The sequence below is a fragment of the Aspergillus stella-maris genome (genome assembly GCF_047715825.1).
Source record: "Aspergillus stella-maris strain CBS 113639 unplaced genomic scaffold BDV14scaffold_28, whole genome shotgun sequence".
NCBI lineage: Eukaryota > Fungi > Ascomycota > Eurotiomycetes > Eurotiales > Aspergillaceae > Aspergillus > Aspergillus stella-maris.
This window is the reverse complement of record NW_027396822.1, coordinates 13,602-29,510: the sequence shown is the minus strand read 5'-3', so window position 1 is coordinate 29,510 and position 15,909 is coordinate 13,602. Positions and strand designations below refer to the sequence as shown.

The following is a 15,909-nucleotide window of genomic DNA, read 5'->3' as shown; positions in this document are numbered from 1 at the left end:
AACACTTTCTATAAATCAACTTTTAACTTTTGTAGCACTTCTTTCCATTACAGAGCCAGTTGTTCAAAATCGTCAACCTCAATACTAACGCCCGCCTCCCTCAACCCCTCTACATACTCCATTCCCAAAGACGACGGCGTCAAGAACCCACCTGTTCTATCCGTCTTTCCTGCATCATTGTCTATCTTCTCAAGCAAAGTCCTCGCTCCAACACACGTCAACAACGCCGTGAACTCATACAGTGGACCCTGTCGCAGGAACTGTCCCCAAACAACAGGCATGCCTTTCCGGATCATTCCCACAGCTCGGTACTCTGCGCTTTCATTGGCTTGGAGAGCGCTTTGGTCTTCAATTGGCCTGTTTGGGTCGACCAGTACTCTCAGTAACCCTCTAATCAGCGGAACAGATAATAAAATGATTCCGATCTTTGTGAAGAAGTGGATAAAGATCGCTGATACCACTCCCGTAGCGGGGATGTATTCCTCGTAGTGAAATGATGAGCCGTAGAGCTCAGGGTTCTGGGTTGCGCTGCGGTGTACGACAGATGCGTTTCCTGGGCCGATGAAGGATGTTGTTAGGACTCCTAGATCTGAGACGGAGCGGTAGCCGAGTACACGGCTGGCAAGTGACGCTTTCGGCTTGCGAGACACGTCTGGCTCGTTTGAACTCGACAAGACCCTGGAGTCGCCGGAGAGATACCAGGATGGTCCCCACGTTTCAAGGCTATCGAGGACGGTGGTAAGGGAGCCGGGGCTCATTGCTTTTATGCTGGAGAATCGGAACGTCAGCGCATGGGCACATTTGATATATAATAAGACAATTGCATACTCCAACTTTCCGGTAGCCGTAATCCCAGTCGGGCCAGTCTCATACTTTTCACTAACCCGCTTCGCAATCAACCAAGCCAGAATATCAGCCGGTGCGGTGGGTGATATCCCCAGTATAATCTGTTCAGAATCCCTACATTAGAACAAGGACTTCATGGTTCAATGCTTGAAGTAGATAGAGATGAACTCACAATAGCCCCGCTAGCCTTCGCAACATCCTCATACTTCTCAATCAACTCTTTGATCCAAAGCGTTTCCGTAGAGCTGTATGTAAGAACATCATACTCATCAGCACCACTTCACAACGAAACATGAAGAAACATACAAATCAAGATAACTCGTCCCCAAAACCGCACAAGCCTCTACAATCCCCGTCGAATACCGATGGAACGGTCCAACACCATTAATGACGACTTTCGTGTTCGCGATGAGCCCGTCAATACTCTCCCTCTCAAGGTCAGGGATGATTTCGATCTCTAACATCATTCATCAGTACCGACCAACGGAATCAACCTACTCCTACCGCGTGTGAAGGTGAAGAAGAGAATGGAGATACTCACCAGGCTGCACTCTATCCGGATACTCAACCCCTAACTTCTTCGCTAACGTCTTGAGACGTGTCTCTGAGCGACCCGTTATACACCAGCGCGTGTTTGTGGGGAAGGTTGCGGCTATGTACGTTGCACAGAGGGAGCCTGTGTACCCTGTTGCGCCGAAGAGGGTTATGTCGTACATTCTGAGCGGTCTTGGACCTGGCTGGTTGTTTGTGAGTATAGAAGACAGGGGTTGTTTAGATGTTTATATGTGGCGGCGGAGTTCCGGGTTGCTTTAGTGGACTTAACCTCCAATCTTCCTCTTTGTGATAACGACTCGGAGTTCCAAATTACGAATAGAAGATAGATTAATCAAAAATCTTGATATGAGAGAAGTGAAAACAATCCCCATTGACAAAAGAAAATATTGACACAAGATTCTGTCTGAACTAAATCACTAAATACCATGTCTCCCCATCAGGTACAAACATAACCCTTGAAAACCCGTAAAATGCTTCAAATCTTAAACGAATCAATCGATCAGAACACATGAAAAAAAACGAAAATAAATAACAATGACATCCCAATGTATGCTTTGACTATAACTCTAAGAGGATCCTCCCCTTGGATTGCCGCCGCCGCGCATCCTCTTTCCGCCGGCGTTGCCTGCTTCATTTCCGCCTTCCGTGCCATCTTCCCTAGCGCGCTTGTTGCCCTGCGGGACGAACTGGCGGGCTCCGGCGTTCATTGCTCCTCGACCCGCGTTAGCTTGGCCTTGTACTTGTCCTTGGGCAGTTGCTTGGGCGTTTTGGTGTCCGCCTCTACCCTGGTGGCCTCCTCGTCCACCCCGGCCACGGGCGATGCCAGTTCCGCGCTGTGCCGGCTGCTGCTGCTGGGGCGCTTGAGCTTGTCCCGGTTGCTGGGAGGCCTGGCCGAACTGGTTTTGTTGAACCGCACCGCCGCGACCACCACCTCGTCCACCTCGGGCAATTGGAAGTGCAGATTGAATTCCTCGGAGACTTTGGGCGCCAGTCGGGGGTTTGGTAGGCAGGGAAGATCCTTGTTGCTGTTGTTGCTGTTGTTGCTGTGCCTGGTTTTGGATCTGACCAAATGGATTAGGAGTGGCGCCTTGAACAGGTGTTGGGCCGGGCGGAGCAGCGGCGTCTGGTAGCTGGGGTGGCTGTTGCGCGGGTTGCTGTTGTTGGGGTTGTTGATTCGGTTGAGGTTGGGTCTGTGCTGGCGTGACCGATAATTGAGGAGCCGGCTGTGCCGCTTGTGTCGGTGCCGGGGCTGGAGATGGATTAGGGGCAGCAGCACCTTGTTGATTTACACTGCCAGCTTGAGCCGGCGGTGCAGTAGGCGCAGGCTGGGCCACCTGAGGTGCCGGAGAGGCGACTTGTGCTGGAGTGCCTGGTGTAGGCTTGGGGGTCTGTGGTTGCGCTGGCGGAGCCTTGGCAACCTTTGCAACTTCCCATACTTCGATGACCGGTTTCTGAGGAGTCTCGGTGGCGGCCTTGGAAACAACTTCGACCTTGGCTTGTGTGTTTCGGTACCTAGAATCAAGCATGCTAATCCTGGCCAGATATTTCTTATCTGACAGTTCGACAGCAGACTTGACCTTGTCCTCCACGCCCTCCTCAGCCGCTTTCTTGAGCGCCTCTCGCTCTTCGTTGAATCTCTGCTCCGCAGCTTGAGCTTCCCTCTCCTTCTCCTTGGCGACTTGTTGCTTGATGTTGTTCTTGAGGATAGTGCGAATAGTCTCGTTCTTGACGACCAGTTGTCTGGCCTGGCCGTCTGTCAACACAGGAAGACCATCCTCAGTCTTCGATGGAGTAGCAGGGGGTTGTTGAGCAGGCTGAGGAGTAGCTGCTGTAGCTTGCTGATCTTGTTGACCTTCAGCCTGGGTCTCTGAGTTGCCGTCCTGGCTACCGGACAGTTTCTCAACTTCCTGGCGATGAGCCGCTCTAACTTCGGCCATCTTGTTGTTGAAGGTCTCTTTGAGTCTCTCAACACGTTCCTTGATCTTGTTCTCATGCTCAGCGTCCTTGGCAGCGAGAACGCCGTCCTTCTCGCCAAGGGCAGCTTCGAGGCGCTGTACCTTCTCCTCCAATGCCTTAACCCGTTCGTCGTCACTCGGGGGGATTTCTTGGGTAGGTGCCTGGGTGGTGGGAGCAGGGAACTGGGAGGCTGGGGTTGAGTCGACAACCATTTCCTGATCTGCTGGCGCCTCAGGCTTCTCCGCGGCCTTAGCCTTCAATGCCTCAAGCTCCTCCTTGGTTGACTTCAACTCCTCCTGAAGAACTTCCTTCTCCTGAAGAATAGCATCCAGCTCCGTCTGCTTGGCGTGAACACGACCCATGAGGTCCCTTGATCGGCCCTTGAATTGTTCTGTAAGTTTGGAGCGAAGCTCTTGCGTTCTCTCTTCAGCCGCCTTCAACTGCTCGGGGAAATTTGCAACTTCACCCTGAAGAGTGTCGCGAGCGGCAACCGCCTCGTCTCTTTCCTTCTCCAGCGTCTCCAACTTCTCCTTCAATCCCTCCATCTCAGCGGGGTCTACTCTGTCGTACTTCTGCAAAATGTTCTGCGTTCGTTGTTGCCAGCGATCTCTATCAGCCTGCAAGAGCTTCATCTCGCCGTCCTTTGTTTCGACAACATTCTCGAGCTCTCTTATCTTGGTCTCCAGAGGCTCGATTTGTTGAACCAACTCGTCGACACGAGCAGATTTCTCAGCAAGCGCGGATTCGGTCTGCTTGACTTGGTTGCGGAGAGTGACGCTGCTCTCTCGGAAGAGGTTGAGCTCGTTCAGCGTCTCCATGAGCTTGTTGTGGTTCAAGGCAGTGTGTTCGCTGTCGGTGGCAGCACGGCGCTGTTGCTCAAGCTTGAGACGAGCTTCGTCAAGCTGAGATTGGGTGTACTCGAATTGTTGGCGTAGTCGCTTGTTCTCTTGCGTTGACAGGTGATACTGGACATCGACAATCTCCTTCTCACGACGCAGGAAGGTGATGACTTCCTGAAGGCCTTCTAAGTTCGGCGCGATGGGCTCAGCGTTATCCTGCTCGGTTTCGGCGGCGGTAGCACGGTCTCGTTGCAGAGCAGCAATCTGCTTGGTGATGTTCTCGACCTGGGAGTGGAGAAGGTTGTTCTGGTGAAGTACCTCCTCCCGGCGTTTCTGCAACTCCAGAAGCTCGCTCTCATATCTATCCTTGCGCTCGCTCCAGCTTTCCTCCTTCTGAGAAAGGTCCTTCTTGAAAGTCTCGGCTTGTGTTCGCAACTCGACGTTTTCCAGCTTCAATTGGTTGGCTTCGGCGCGAACGGTCTGGAGGTTCTTGGCAGCCTCTGCGTGTCGCACCAACTCTTGTTCGTAATTCTGCTGTGCGTGTTGCGAGATCTCAGCTTGTGCCTTCAGGTCTTCCTGGTGGTACTGAGCTGCAGCGATTTGGCGTTCGTTTTCTTCGGTCAGCCTCTTGATGTCGGCTTCAAGGATAGCTTTCTGCTCCTCCAGGCGTCGAGTAGCTTCACCTTGGTCATCACGAAGCTTAGAGAGCTCAGTGTTGGTCGTAGAAAGCTCAGATGAAATCTCTTCAATCCGTTGCTCCAAGTCCTGAATCTTCTTGTCCTTCTCGACCACGAGAGCATCCGTCTCCTCGCGGTATTGATCGTTGGTCTCGGAAACAGACTGCAGTCGCTCTTCGGTCGCTTGGCTGATGGCCTTGTAGTCTTCAACCTGCTCCTTGGCGTGCTCTAGATCACTCTTGGCCAGTTCCAGGTCGCGCTTCAACTCCGAAACCTCGATGCTGAGTTCTTGCTCCCGGGTCAGGCCGCTGTCGCCAGATCCTTCGGTAGGAGCCGCAGCTTCAGCGGTGGCGGCAGAGACACTAGGTCGAGACTGAAGAACTTGGAGGCGCTCCTCAGCACTTCGAAGCTCGACAACAAGTTCGTCGACGCGGGATTGCAGGTGGTCTCTTGTAGTCTTGGTTGCAACAAGCTCTTCCTTTGTTGAGCTCAAGCTCGTCACCAAATCGTCAATGCGCTTCTGGTTCTGCTCGTGCTCGTACTCTCGTCGCAATGTTGCCTTCTTAGACTCTTCGATCTCATCGTTCAACTTTCGTTTCGTCGACTGCAGCTCGGTCTCCAGAGACTCGACGCTTGACTGAAGCCGCCGCCGGCTCTCGGACTCTGCATGCTCTCGCTCATTTAGGATGTTTTGAAGGTTGGCGTTGAGCGAGTCTAAGCGACCACGCTCATTCCGTAGTGTTTCGTTATCCTCAATCAGTCGCTTCTCGATGTTCTTCCAAAGCGCCTTCTCCGCCTTCAGGTTGGCGCTCTCCCGCTGAAGACTGTCGATAAGACCCTTCGACTCAACCAAGTCTTCCGCGGCTTGTTGAGTTCTAAGATCTTGTCGGTTGGCGTTTTCGAAAAGTGTGGTGTAACGTTTCTGTAGCTCCGTGTTCTCACTCTTCAGCATGTTAAAGTTGCTCTGGATAAGTTCCCCGCGCTGTGTAGCGGCAACGAGTTGACTGCTGGATCGGCTAGTCTCGCTCATCAACTCGCTGTTCTTGCGCGAAAGCTCGTTGACCTGCTGCTTCAAGGCGGCATGATCGGTCGCCGTCTCCTCTCTGAAACTGTCGAAGTGTGCTTGGACCTTGCGCAGCAATTCGGCGTAGTCGGGGATACCCTTAGCGTCCTCGGATGTCGGGGGAACAGCGCCCAAAGGCATGGACTGGGAGAACACAGCATCACCACCCACAGTTTGTCGACGATGGGTCAGCATACTGCGGAAAGTATCACGCTCTTTGACGTAGCTCTTGGTCTGAGCGATGAGGTTCGCAATTTCGTCTCGGTAGGTTTGGATTCGGATTCGCAATTCTTTCAACTCTTCCTGCTCCTGCTGGCGAGTGACATCCCTCTCACGTGCTTCGGCACCCTCCATTTTGTCCCCTAACTCTCTCAACATGCGACGCAGGGTGACGTTCTGTTCTTGGAGTTCGTTCAGGTCCTTGAACGTCGTCAAATTCTGGCTGATGAAGCGACCTGTAGGGGTGAGATCCGCAGAGGAGTCGTCAATCTCTTGCCGAGCAACCCGTTCGAGCTCATCCCTATCGTAGTTCGCCTCGCCCTCCTTCAGCAGAGTGACCTCCAGCACAAGAAGCTTGATTTGAGCACTCAAGTCTCTGAGCTGTTGACGCAGAATATCACCCTCTTGCGCCAATCCCTGCACCTGGCCCTGCCACTTTCTGCCCTCCTTCGTGGCCTCGTCACGCTCCTTGCCGGCGGTATCAAGGATGTTGGACATCTCGACAACGGCATTTTCCAACCGCGCATGGTCCTCCCGCAACTCGTCAATTTGAGGCTTGCTAGCTTCAAGGTCTTGGACCATCTCATCCAATGCAGATCGCAGTTCCTGGTTAGTCTTCTGCTCGGTAGCAAGCATTGTCCGCATCCTGTCGTATTCAGTGTACATTTGCGTGAGGGTAAGACCGCCCTTAGTTCGCGATGCCCGGGGAGAGAAGGTGCCAACTGGTGTGCTAGAGCGCACAGGAGTTCCTGGTGTGCCGTTCAACCGACGAGCTGGGCTCATGGATCTTCCTCGAGCCGCACCCTCTGACTCGAGCTGGCTCACAGCGAGCTCTAGCTCAGCAACACGGCGCTCGGCAGCCTCCTTGTCGCGGTGTTCAGTCTCAACCTCCACGCGCACACGAGAAATTTCCTCGGCAGCATCATCTCTCATCTTCTCCAGGTTGAGCTGACATTCTTGAACGCGCTTCTTGGCGGTTTCTGCGGCATTTCCTTGTAGCTCTGCCAATCGGTTGGCGCTGTCCAGCTCAATGCGGAACGACTCGGCTGCTTGAATAGCTTCCTCCTTGAGTTGTTGGATAGTCGAGAGCGATTCTTCATAACGCTGTTCGACTTCGTCCAGACGGCTCTTGAGAGCGTTCTCGCTCCTTCTCAAAGATTCCGTAGTTGCAATAGCCTCCTCGTTCTCCCGTTGAAGCTCCGCGATGCGAGCGCTCTTCTCCTTGCGGAACTTGAGGTGCTCGGCAGACTTTGTCTTCAGCTCCGTCTCGAACCACTCATTGTTCTTCTTTGTGAGCTCCAAATCTTGTTGGAGACTCTGTTCGCGGAAGCGAGCACTAGCAGAAGCAGAATTTGCGGCCTGCAAGTTCTGTTCTGCCGTCGAAAGCTCGCGTCGCAGCTCAATGGTCTTCTTGTGGTGTGTCGAGAGCTCCTCGGCGAGCTTGTCGTGCGCTGCTTGCTTTGATTCGAGAAGCGCAAGTGTATCGCGGTTCGAGGCTTCGAGGGAAGCTATCCGAGATTTGAGGGAGCTGGCTTCGGATTCGTTCGACGTAGACGATGATTTCAGCGTCGCGATTTCCGACTCTAATGATGAACGAATGTTTTCTTTAACGCGTCAGCATAATCACAGTATACAAGCGACAATATCATATACCTGATTCGTGAAGTTTCTTCCTTGTTTCCTCTACCTCCGCGTGGCCCTTCTCGACCGAGCCCTTCAACACCTTGATCTTGGTCTCACTACTGCGGACAGCATTCTCAAGCTCGACATCAAGCCGAAGCTTATCAGACTTTAATTCATCGAATTCTCGCGCCTTCTTCGTGATAGCTTCGAGTAGCTGGTTGACGAGTTCGATCGTTGGAGCTTCGGTAAGAGTGCTCAGGGTCGACTCTGCAATGGCGTAATGCGATGCTAGGAAAGGCAATTCGATCGTAGCGGCAGCCATATTGGCTGTTGGATGGTCGCAGCAATCTGCTGCTCGAGAGTTTCCAACCTACAGCCCTGGTTGTCGCGAAGCAATTGTGGTTGTTGAAGTGCTCGCGGTCAGGTAGCTCTTCCGCCTGAGTTCATTGTTTGAAGGGCGCCTCACGTGACTGGGGACTAGCTCCATCGGCCATCGAGATCTTTGACTGTCACCTTGACTTCGGCATAACTCTGGCTTCACTTCTTTGTCTCTTTAGGCCTCTTTTTCTCTACAAAGCAGAATCTCTTTGTTACCAAAATAGTGAATCGTTCTCTGACCAGTCATTGACCCGCTTCGACGTCTGTTGAAAGACACTCCCAGCCACTCAAGCCAAAGATGAACGCTTCAGTAACTATAACCTGTGCTGTCTTAGGCCAATACCAAGGCCTCTGTCAAAGCTGAAAGCTTCGTTGACTGTACCTACCAACGGTGTATACTACCAATGCTCCTGTCAGATCCACTGGCCTTAACCACTGAATATGGTTTAGCGGTATCAAGGTCACGTGTTCTTGCCCCGGGCCCCAGATTCAGAAGTTCAGAAGCCAGGCGTCATCCTCAGGTTCATTTCACTTGCCTCAGCACTTCACTACTGATCGCTTTCCCGACTCACTCGGCTGTACACACAGCACCAAGCTGCCAATACCTGACCAGATTCTTTCACTTCAGCACTTCACATGATACATCCAACCCTTTCATAGAGCTTCTTCAGGCTCCGACGAGCCTGGTCTCGCCTCTTTCCTCCGCTCCTCCCCGTCTCCTCCCATCGCACCCTTTATCCTCCGTCCTTTGTCCAAACCGCAAAAATGGCGCACCTCCAACAGCAACTCAAGAGCTTCAACGCCGGCGTAATGGACTACGCCAAGTCCATGCCGGCGCAGCGTCGCTTCGTGCACAACAACTCCGCAAGCAGCTCTCAGATCCCCTCGTCCAGTTCCACACCTACACCCGGTGGCAGCGGGTCCAACGAGCAAAAGAAAAAGCGTCATGACCCCGAAATCGTCTACTCGCAGCCCGCCAACACCGGCACAGGAAAGGACATCATGACGCAGGTGGTCTTCGCCATCGAACACATGAAGAGCAAGGGTGTGCCGCTTACATTCGGGGATATTGTCTCTTACCTATCGCTACAGCATCGCGCGAATGACCAGGGCTATATCCAGGCCCTCCGCAGCATTTTGCAGATGCACGAGAAGGTGCAGTATGACGCCTCCGGCGCAAATGGGGAGGGCACATTCAGTTTTCGCCCACCGCACAATATCCGCACGGCCGAGCAACTCCTGCAGAAACTCCAGGCCCAATCCACCGGAATTGGCATGATTGTCCGCGAACTGAGAGAAGGCTGGCCGAACGTCGAGGACACCATCAACAAGCTGGAAAAGGAGGGCAAACTGCTTGTCACGCGCAACAAAAAGGACGACCACGCCAAAATGGTCTGGGCTAATGACCCTTCCCTGATCCAGCACTTCGACGACGAGTTCAGAGCTATCTGGGAGAAGATCAAGATTCCGGAGCAGCAGACTGTCAAGGAGGAGCTGGAGAAGGCCGGCATTACTCCGACCAACAAGAACAAGGTCATCAAGCCGCGCCCGAAGATCGAGCATAAGAAGGTGAAGAAGCCCAGGAGGAGCGGGAAGACGACGAACACGCATATGATGGGTGTGCTGCGTGATTATTCGCATCTTAAGCGGTAGACTGTCTGCCCACTTCAATTCCAAGTCATCGGTTGTCGTTCGTTCGTTCGTTCGTCAACCTCTCGACAAGTCGTCAAAAATCATCATTCATTATGCATCCTCAGGCGTTCGGTCTTTCTGGAGTTGTCCCGTCCTGCCCTGGTCCACGCTTTCGTCCCAGGTGTTTGCTCTTCGTCGGTTTCATCCTGTGTACCACCAATATAAAAAGATAGATACCCAAATGATAAAAGATCAGTTTGTTTTACTTGTTCCACCCTTGGGAGGATTCTATACCGTTGTAGGTATTATAGACATTGATTGTCGTCTAATCTATTCCAAGTGATTTTTTATCTGAGAGGAGAGTCAAATACTCCCCATGGAGAACATATCATCAAGCCATAAGCGCATTCCAAAATATACAAATCAATCAATCAAGAATCAATCGCCGCCGCCAACATATAGCTTACGCCGACTTCCCATTAACACCGCCTTCTTTCTTCTCAACAAACTCAACCAAATCCTCAATCGTGCAAACTTTCAACCCCCATCTCCGTCCAAACTTAAGACACCCATCGCGCCTCATCATCCCGTTGTTCCCCCTCAACTCCGCAACACCCTCTACGATCTCTCCATCCTCTACAAGCTCAGCAATAACACCAGCCTGCTGTTTCCCCGCAAGTCTACAGAACTCAACAGCCGCTTCGGTGTGCCCCTTCCGTTCACGGATTCCGCCGCTCTTCGCCTGAAGCGGGATGATGTGTCCTGGTCGTCGGAAGTCAGAGGGGGATGCGGATGGGGACGCGAGTGTGCGGCAGGCAAGGGCGCGGTCGTGCGCCGAGATGCCGGTTGTGATGGAGGGGTCTGCGGAGTCGATGGAGACTGTGTATGCTGTACCCTTGGGGTCTGTGTTCTCGAGGACCATCTGGGGGAGTTGCAGGCGGGCGGCGATTTCGGGGGTGATGGGAGCGCAGATCAGGCCGCTGGTTGGGTGTTTTGTTAGTTACGATTATGCTTTTGACGCGGGATGAGATCCAAGAATGGAATGCGAGACAAGGACAAAGAACAAAGGATGCGCTTGTGGATTGTTCCCCAAAAGTTTAGGTTGACTCGCGCAAGGCAAGGTTCAAGGCGAGTTGGAGTCACATCAGGAAATGGAAGCAGTAATAGCAGCGGCGCAACTCAACACATCATCACTCACCTAGTGTAACGGACGAGGAACGCCATTTGTGCATCTGTTATCGATTCAGCGGCGATTATGAGGTCGCCTTCATTTTCGCGGTCTTGTGAGTCTAGGACGACGATGAATTCTCCGTTCTCTGGGTGCGAGGTGCACGGTTAGCCAGCTGGATTTGAAGACAATTGAGATATTTGGCGACTGCTACACAGTCTAATTGTAGAGGGTGCGAGGGTATTCCACAAAGAAATCCCAAGGTACTCACTGAAAGCTTCAATTGTGTCCTCGATGGAATCAAACTGCAGCGCGGGGTCCGTCGGCGAAGGCATCTCGGGGATATTCTGGCTCGGAAGAGTGTTTCCAAATGAAAAAAAGTTCTTTCTGAAGTCGCTAAAATCTATTGTCTCGATCTAGAGTCTGTATCCCGTATTTATAGTTCAATTGCTGGCTCTTGAGTGTAGGAAGATCTCAATGGGTGGCGGAATTTGAGTTACGGCGGACTTTCTCGGTGCGGGGTGAATTGCAGCTGAAAGAAGATCGCGCTTCGTACTTTTGTAAGAGCTTGGAGGGGCAGTGAAAAGGAAGTAAATAGATAGATAGACGAAAGTCTCAGCTGGCAATGTGTCAAGATAACGCAATCGGAAAATATTGAGTCCAGAAGATGGGGACAGAAGGTGGAGGAAGGGCGATTGCAAATGGTTTGTCAGTCGCTATCAATCTTCTGGGCCTATCCAAGTCCACTCCCGCGCCTGCTCCGAGGTCGCCGAGGCCGAGTCGGATTTACTACCACCACTATGGATGCCGAGGGACAGACATTTTGAACAACTTGAAACATTGTCACTTTATGTAGGCTCTAATACAGAGAATCGAGATATAATTGCTGATGCACAAGGAAGGACAGCTGCCGTCGTCATACTGAACCAAATATATATTCGGCAACCAAGAATCAGAAGATCTATGTAGAATGTGAAAGCTATCTAAATATATATTAAAACCCGCTAATCGAGAACCCACAAAAGCAAGAATGGAATACCCAGAGGCAAGTTAAAATAAAAGCCTCCAAATAAGTTCAAAGGCCAAAATCGCCCATCCGCCGCACCTCATCGGCCTGGGATTCCAAAGCCCTTCGCATCATCTTCGAGTACTCGCGTTCGCGCGCCTGCAATTCACGCTTCCTAGACCGCGCTTCTTCGCGCGTCGCATCATCAACATCCCCGTCAAGAGACATCTCGTCGTCTTCACCGATCTCATCTGAATCCGGTGTATCCGAGAATCTAATCCGACCTAGCCGGTCTCCTGTCCAGACAAGCAGTTCATCCCCAGTGAGATTGCCGCCTGTTGGAAGTATCTTTCTCGCGACATCGCCTTCACTCTGTGCGCGAGATACGCTAGCCCAAAGTCCCGAGGCATCGTCTGTGTCGTCGCCGTGACCTTGAGATTGCATTTCCGGATGGGGTCGATAGGAGTTTATGTTGAGGCGTCGGACTTCGTTTCTTCCGTCGCGTTCAATCCACTTGATGTTACCGTCTCCATCTGAGTAGACAATTCTAGTGCCGTGCGATTGAACTGACAGGATCTTTGACCGGGCGGCGCTTTGTCGGTTCTGATATTTTGTAGTGAGGCTAGAGGTGCAGTCCGAGGGCCCGTTTTCGTCGTGCCCACCATGGCCGGAGGCCGTAAGATTATATAGTTCAAGTGATCCTTTGCCGTTGTACTCTCCACACGCCGCTACTGTGTGCGATGCTGGATATTTCAAGCTCGAGAACACGGGGAACCGTGGGCTAGGGACGGAGACAAGACCGCAGAGTCGTCCGCCTGAGTGAACGGTGCTTTGTAGCCGAGGGAAGTAACGACGGTCGTACTGGAGAATGCTCGGGAAGCGGCCTGCGAGGAATATTGAATTTACGTGAGGAGCGGGAGGATGTAGAACAGCTAGAGGACCGGGTTGGAACAGTGGTGCATAGTTGTCACTGGTTTTCGTGAGACCTGGACTCCGAATGCGTTGCGGAGGCCTGCCGTTGGGCTGAAATTGTAAAAGCGGCGAATCTGGTGGTGTATATATCTGCGACTCCGGAACCAGCGAAACGGTTGGCTGCTCGCAGCGTAGATTTATCGTCTCTTCTTCTTCAGATTTTGATAATCTGCCATCATACATATGGAGGCTTAATGTGGTGGCCAGGGTCAAGGGCACAGAATAGTCTGTCTCCTGGGACAACGCAAAGACCGACCAAGGATACCGTTGCTGAGAGACCACCCTTAGTGTTTCGAGATCGACTTCGTTCACAACGTGCCCGACGGCTAGGTAGGCTCTCTGGCGGATCGAATCCACACTGACACATTCTCCCAGGTTTATAAACTCTAGCGCCGACTTTGCCCATGAGTTCTCCTTTCTCTGGGACATGTCAACTGTGAGGAGTCCGGGCGCACTTGTCTCAAGTATGCTACCCTTAGTAACCCGAGAACCAATCGAATGGGAATGATTGAGATCCCAAACGCAGATACTGCCATCACTCAGTGGCGATACCACCTTATTCTGCCTTGCCAAACTATAATCTTTCAGCAGTCCCATCCCTTTCACCTCAATGTATGTCTTTCCGCCACCGGCCGACTTGCTAAATGGCTGCTGAAGCCAACTGAGCGATATCGGTCCATTTCGAGCAATGTACTCCGAATACCAATCGACATCCTCTCCCTCGGCAGACGGATCCCAAGCAGCTGCAGCTCTCGCTCTTTCACTGAAGCTAGGTTGGCCCTGGGACTCCGATGTGAGGTGTGGCGCTTGAGGCTGAATCAGAGAACGGAGGGAGGGTTGCCCCAGCGCGCTGAGAGACGCGGTGGAATTCGACGCAAGGCTTTCGGATGGCCCATTATTGGGGCGACAGGCCGTCACAGCGGCCCATGTGTTCTCGTAGCAATGCAGCCGCCAAACGTTATTATCCCGGGCTAAAGCGAATAGTCGTTTCGAAGCTGATTGAAGCTGTACCTGCTCTGCCGGGGTAAGATCTAAGAGCCAGTGCGTCAGGAATCGTTTCTTTGATGTGGGGTAGAACGCTCAGCAGCGGAGTGAACAGTGCTCACACTCGATGATCTTGTTGAGAATTTCCACAGGCAGTTTGTCCATGAGGGAGAATTGTCGAGGGCCACCATCGAGGGCAGCACAATCTTCTCCTCTAGCTGACAGCGGGATGTAAGACAAGGCGCATGCTCCTCATGGTGGCAGAAGAGTCCAGCGGCCGTTTTATTATTTCCCCGCGATCTGCAAGTCTAGACTGGTGTCACGTGCTGGGATGACCCTGGGCCCAGACCATAGTATCGAGTGCTATTGCCAATGCTATACATGTAAGAATAGTTGCTGAAGTATTATAGACTGCTAATAAAGATCTATGGCACAAAAGAATAACTAACGCCGACAAAAGTGGCGGTATGCAGGGGAATAACCCTTGCGTCCAATAACTCCAATACTCCAAATCGCCAATTGACGGATTTCAAGTCGAGCAACGCCACAGTTTTTAGCAAACATCAAGCCAGAAAGTCTCAATGCGCACTAAGCAGGATGTTATCGCCGAAAAACGAGCAACCGGAGAGAAACCCAGACCCCGGTTCGATGCAATGCTTCCAAGAGAATATCAAGTCGTTCCTTAACGCCGAGCTGGAAAGTATAGAGGAGGGCTCTATTCGATGTCTTCAATGTCGCGGTGTCTGGCGAGAACATGGCGCTTGTACTCCTCCTGGTTTGTGTCCCAGAGCTCGGCTGCCTGGGCGTTCAGAGGGCTCGCGCTGTGAAGTTGTTAGCAAAGCAATAGTTGGATGCGTTAAGAATTCTTTACTTGTTGGGCTCTCCGAGGAGACTTTGCAGGCTAAGAAGGACGTTCTGAACGTTGTACACAGCACTCCACTTGTCTCGCAAGATGTCCAGACAGATGCGACCAGAGAAATCGACGTTGGGGTGGTAAATAGGAGTCTTGAAGAGCACGGTAGGTGGCGAGTAGGGGTAGTTGTTGGGGAAGGAGAAGGAGAGCTTGAATGTCAAGCCTTCGTAGGGCGTTTCTGAGGGCCCGGTGATGGTCGCAATCCACGACATGAGGTTTCCATCAGCGTCCGGGAAGGCCGAGATCCCTGGGGAGGGCGACATCATGAGCTGCATGAGTTCGGATTGCAGGCTTAAGGAAGACAGACGTTAGTCCCAGTCTTGAACATTCTAGTTCACCAAGTGTCCGCCAGAATAACATACCGCTTGGTGACACCTTGGGTGTCGTTTCGCTGAGACGAAGAGTTCAGCTTAGAGCTCTCGTGCGCGTTAGGCGCGGCGTTCTGAGTGTCCTCCATGGCGTAGTCCATTGTAGTTGCGAGGAGGTTCGTGACAGGAGACCTAGCGGGAGACCACGGCTGAGAAGCGTAGAGTGGACTGAGGTCTGGAATCCCAAAGGTAGGGGTTCAGAGGTAGTAGCGGTAAGGTTGTAGTAGAAGGACGTTGCTCTGGAATGACGGTTGGTTCCGGAAGCAGAAGGGCGGATGGTTGAAATGGCGGATCGACCCAAGTACTACCTTGTTAGCCAGATGCAGTGCTAGAAGATCTGATCGGAGATATCGCGTACAGGAAGTAAAGAAAATAGTAAACAAAAGAAGCACAAAGAGATTGGGGCTGAGAAGAGCGGCAGAGAAGAGGGAAGAAAGAGGAGAGGAGAAGAGGAGAGGGGCGTGTGAAGCGTGGACAGCACAAGCGCCGTTTTGTTTACCACAGCAACCATCTGACCCATCCTTCCCACTTCTTTGTCCTGCCAGCTCACGATATTGTCATGCTGAAGATTGCACTGTCCTTTTAAAACAAGTTACTTCATTTCTTGCATAATCAGATTACTGCTCGCGAATGCATTTCCCAGTCCCTGTCATTTCCCGCAGAGAGGCTTCTGCTGCGGGGGTTTTACCGTGCATGTCGTGCTTGATGCA

The 15,909-nt window shown here is 52.2% G+C and overlaps 5 protein-coding genes across 5 annotated transcripts; 1 reads left to right on the top strand and 4 right to left on the bottom strand.

The window, feature by feature from the left end:
- Positions 1 to 31: 31 nt before the first annotated feature.
- On the bottom strand, positions 32 to 1,562 carry BDV14DRAFT_208862 (uncharacterized protein; the record flags this gene model as incomplete). The annotated part of the gene is made up of 5 exons (XM_073775506.1): positions 32 to 768; positions 829 to 947; positions 1,019 to 1,091; positions 1,153 to 1,303; positions 1,388 to 1,562. The coding sequence occupies 5 exons, from the start codon at positions 1,560 to 1,562 to the stop codon at positions 48 to 50; spliced, it is 1,239 nt and encodes a 412-aa protein (XP_073627953.1). The 3' UTR covers positions 32 to 47.
- Positions 1,563 to 8,679: 7,117 nt separating this feature from the next.
- Positions 8,680 to 10,030, top strand: BDV14DRAFT_61521 (transcription factor TFIIE subunit TFA2). The gene has a single exon (XM_073777153.1). It carries the CDS (start codon positions 8,922 to 8,924, stop codon positions 9,807 to 9,809), a length of 888 nt encoding a protein of 295 aa, XP_073627952.1. The 5' UTR covers positions 8,680 to 8,921; the 3' UTR covers positions 9,810 to 10,030.
- BDV14DRAFT_61520 (3,4-dihydroxy-2-butanone-4-phosphate synthase RIB3) lies at positions 10,031 to 11,371 on the bottom strand. Its single transcript, XM_073777152.1, has 3 exons — positions 11,228 to 11,371; positions 10,987 to 11,104; positions 10,031 to 10,768 (listed from the first exon to the last, which is right to left on the bottom strand). Exons 1-3 carry the CDS (start codon positions 11,289 to 11,291, stop codon positions 10,252 to 10,254), a joined length of 699 nt encoding a protein of 232 aa, XP_073627951.1. The 5' UTR covers positions 11,292 to 11,371; the 3' UTR covers positions 10,031 to 10,251.
- A 434-nt stretch (positions 11,372 to 11,805) lies between these two features.
- BDV14DRAFT_173534 (uncharacterized protein) lies at positions 11,806 to 13,579 on the bottom strand. Its single transcript, XM_073768749.1, has one exon. It carries the CDS (start codon positions 13,529 to 13,531, stop codon positions 12,032 to 12,034), a length of 1,500 nt encoding a protein of 499 aa, XP_073627950.1. The 5' UTR covers positions 13,532 to 13,579; the 3' UTR covers positions 11,806 to 12,031.
- Positions 13,580 to 14,241: 662 nt separating this feature from the next.
- On the bottom strand, positions 14,242 to 15,413 carry BDV14DRAFT_61506 (putative ubiquitin conjugating enzyme (UbcK)). The gene is made up of 3 exons (XM_073777151.1): positions 15,194 to 15,413; positions 14,790 to 15,122; positions 14,242 to 14,739 (listed from the first exon to the last, which is right to left on the bottom strand). Exons 1-3 carry the CDS (start codon positions 15,298 to 15,300, stop codon positions 14,634 to 14,636), a joined length of 546 nt encoding a protein of 181 aa, XP_073627949.1. The 5' UTR covers positions 15,301 to 15,413; the 3' UTR covers positions 14,242 to 14,633.
- Positions 15,414 to 15,909: the final 496 nt, after the last annotated feature.

Bases quoted from the DNA above. Each gene is read 5' to 3' on its own strand.
- BDV14DRAFT_61521 (XM_073777153.1), top strand. From the start codon at position 8,922: ATGGCGCACCTCCAACAGCAACTCAAGAGCTTCAACGCCGGCGTAATG.
- BDV14DRAFT_61506 (XM_073777151.1), bottom strand. From the start codon at position 15,300: ATGGACTACGCCATGGAGGACACTCAGAACGCCGCGCCTAACGCGCAC. The intron at 15,123-15,193 runs GTATGTTATTCT...GTCTTCCTTAAG, and splicing joins ACCCAAGGTGTCACCAAGCG to CCTGCAATCCGAACTCATGC. The intron at 14,740-14,789 runs GTAAAGAATTCT...ACAACTTCACAG, and splicing joins CTCCTCGGAGAGCCCAACAA to CGCGAGCCCTCTGAACGCCC.
- BDV14DRAFT_61520 (XM_073777152.1), bottom strand. From the start codon at position 11,291: ATGCCTTCGCCGACGGACCCCGCGCTGCAGTTTGATTCCATCGAGGAC. The intron at 11,105-11,227 runs GTGAGTACCTTG...CCTCGCACCCAG, and splicing joins GGACACAATTGAAGCTTTCA to AGAACGGAGAATTCATCGTC. The intron at 10,769-10,986 runs GTGAGTGATGAT...ACACCCAACCAG, and splicing joins TTCCTCGTCCGTTACACTAG to CGGCCTGATCTGCGCTCCCA.
- BDV14DRAFT_173534 (XM_073768749.1), bottom strand. From the start codon at position 13,531: ATGGGACTGCTGAAAGATTATAGTTTGGCAAGGCAGAATAAGGTGGTA.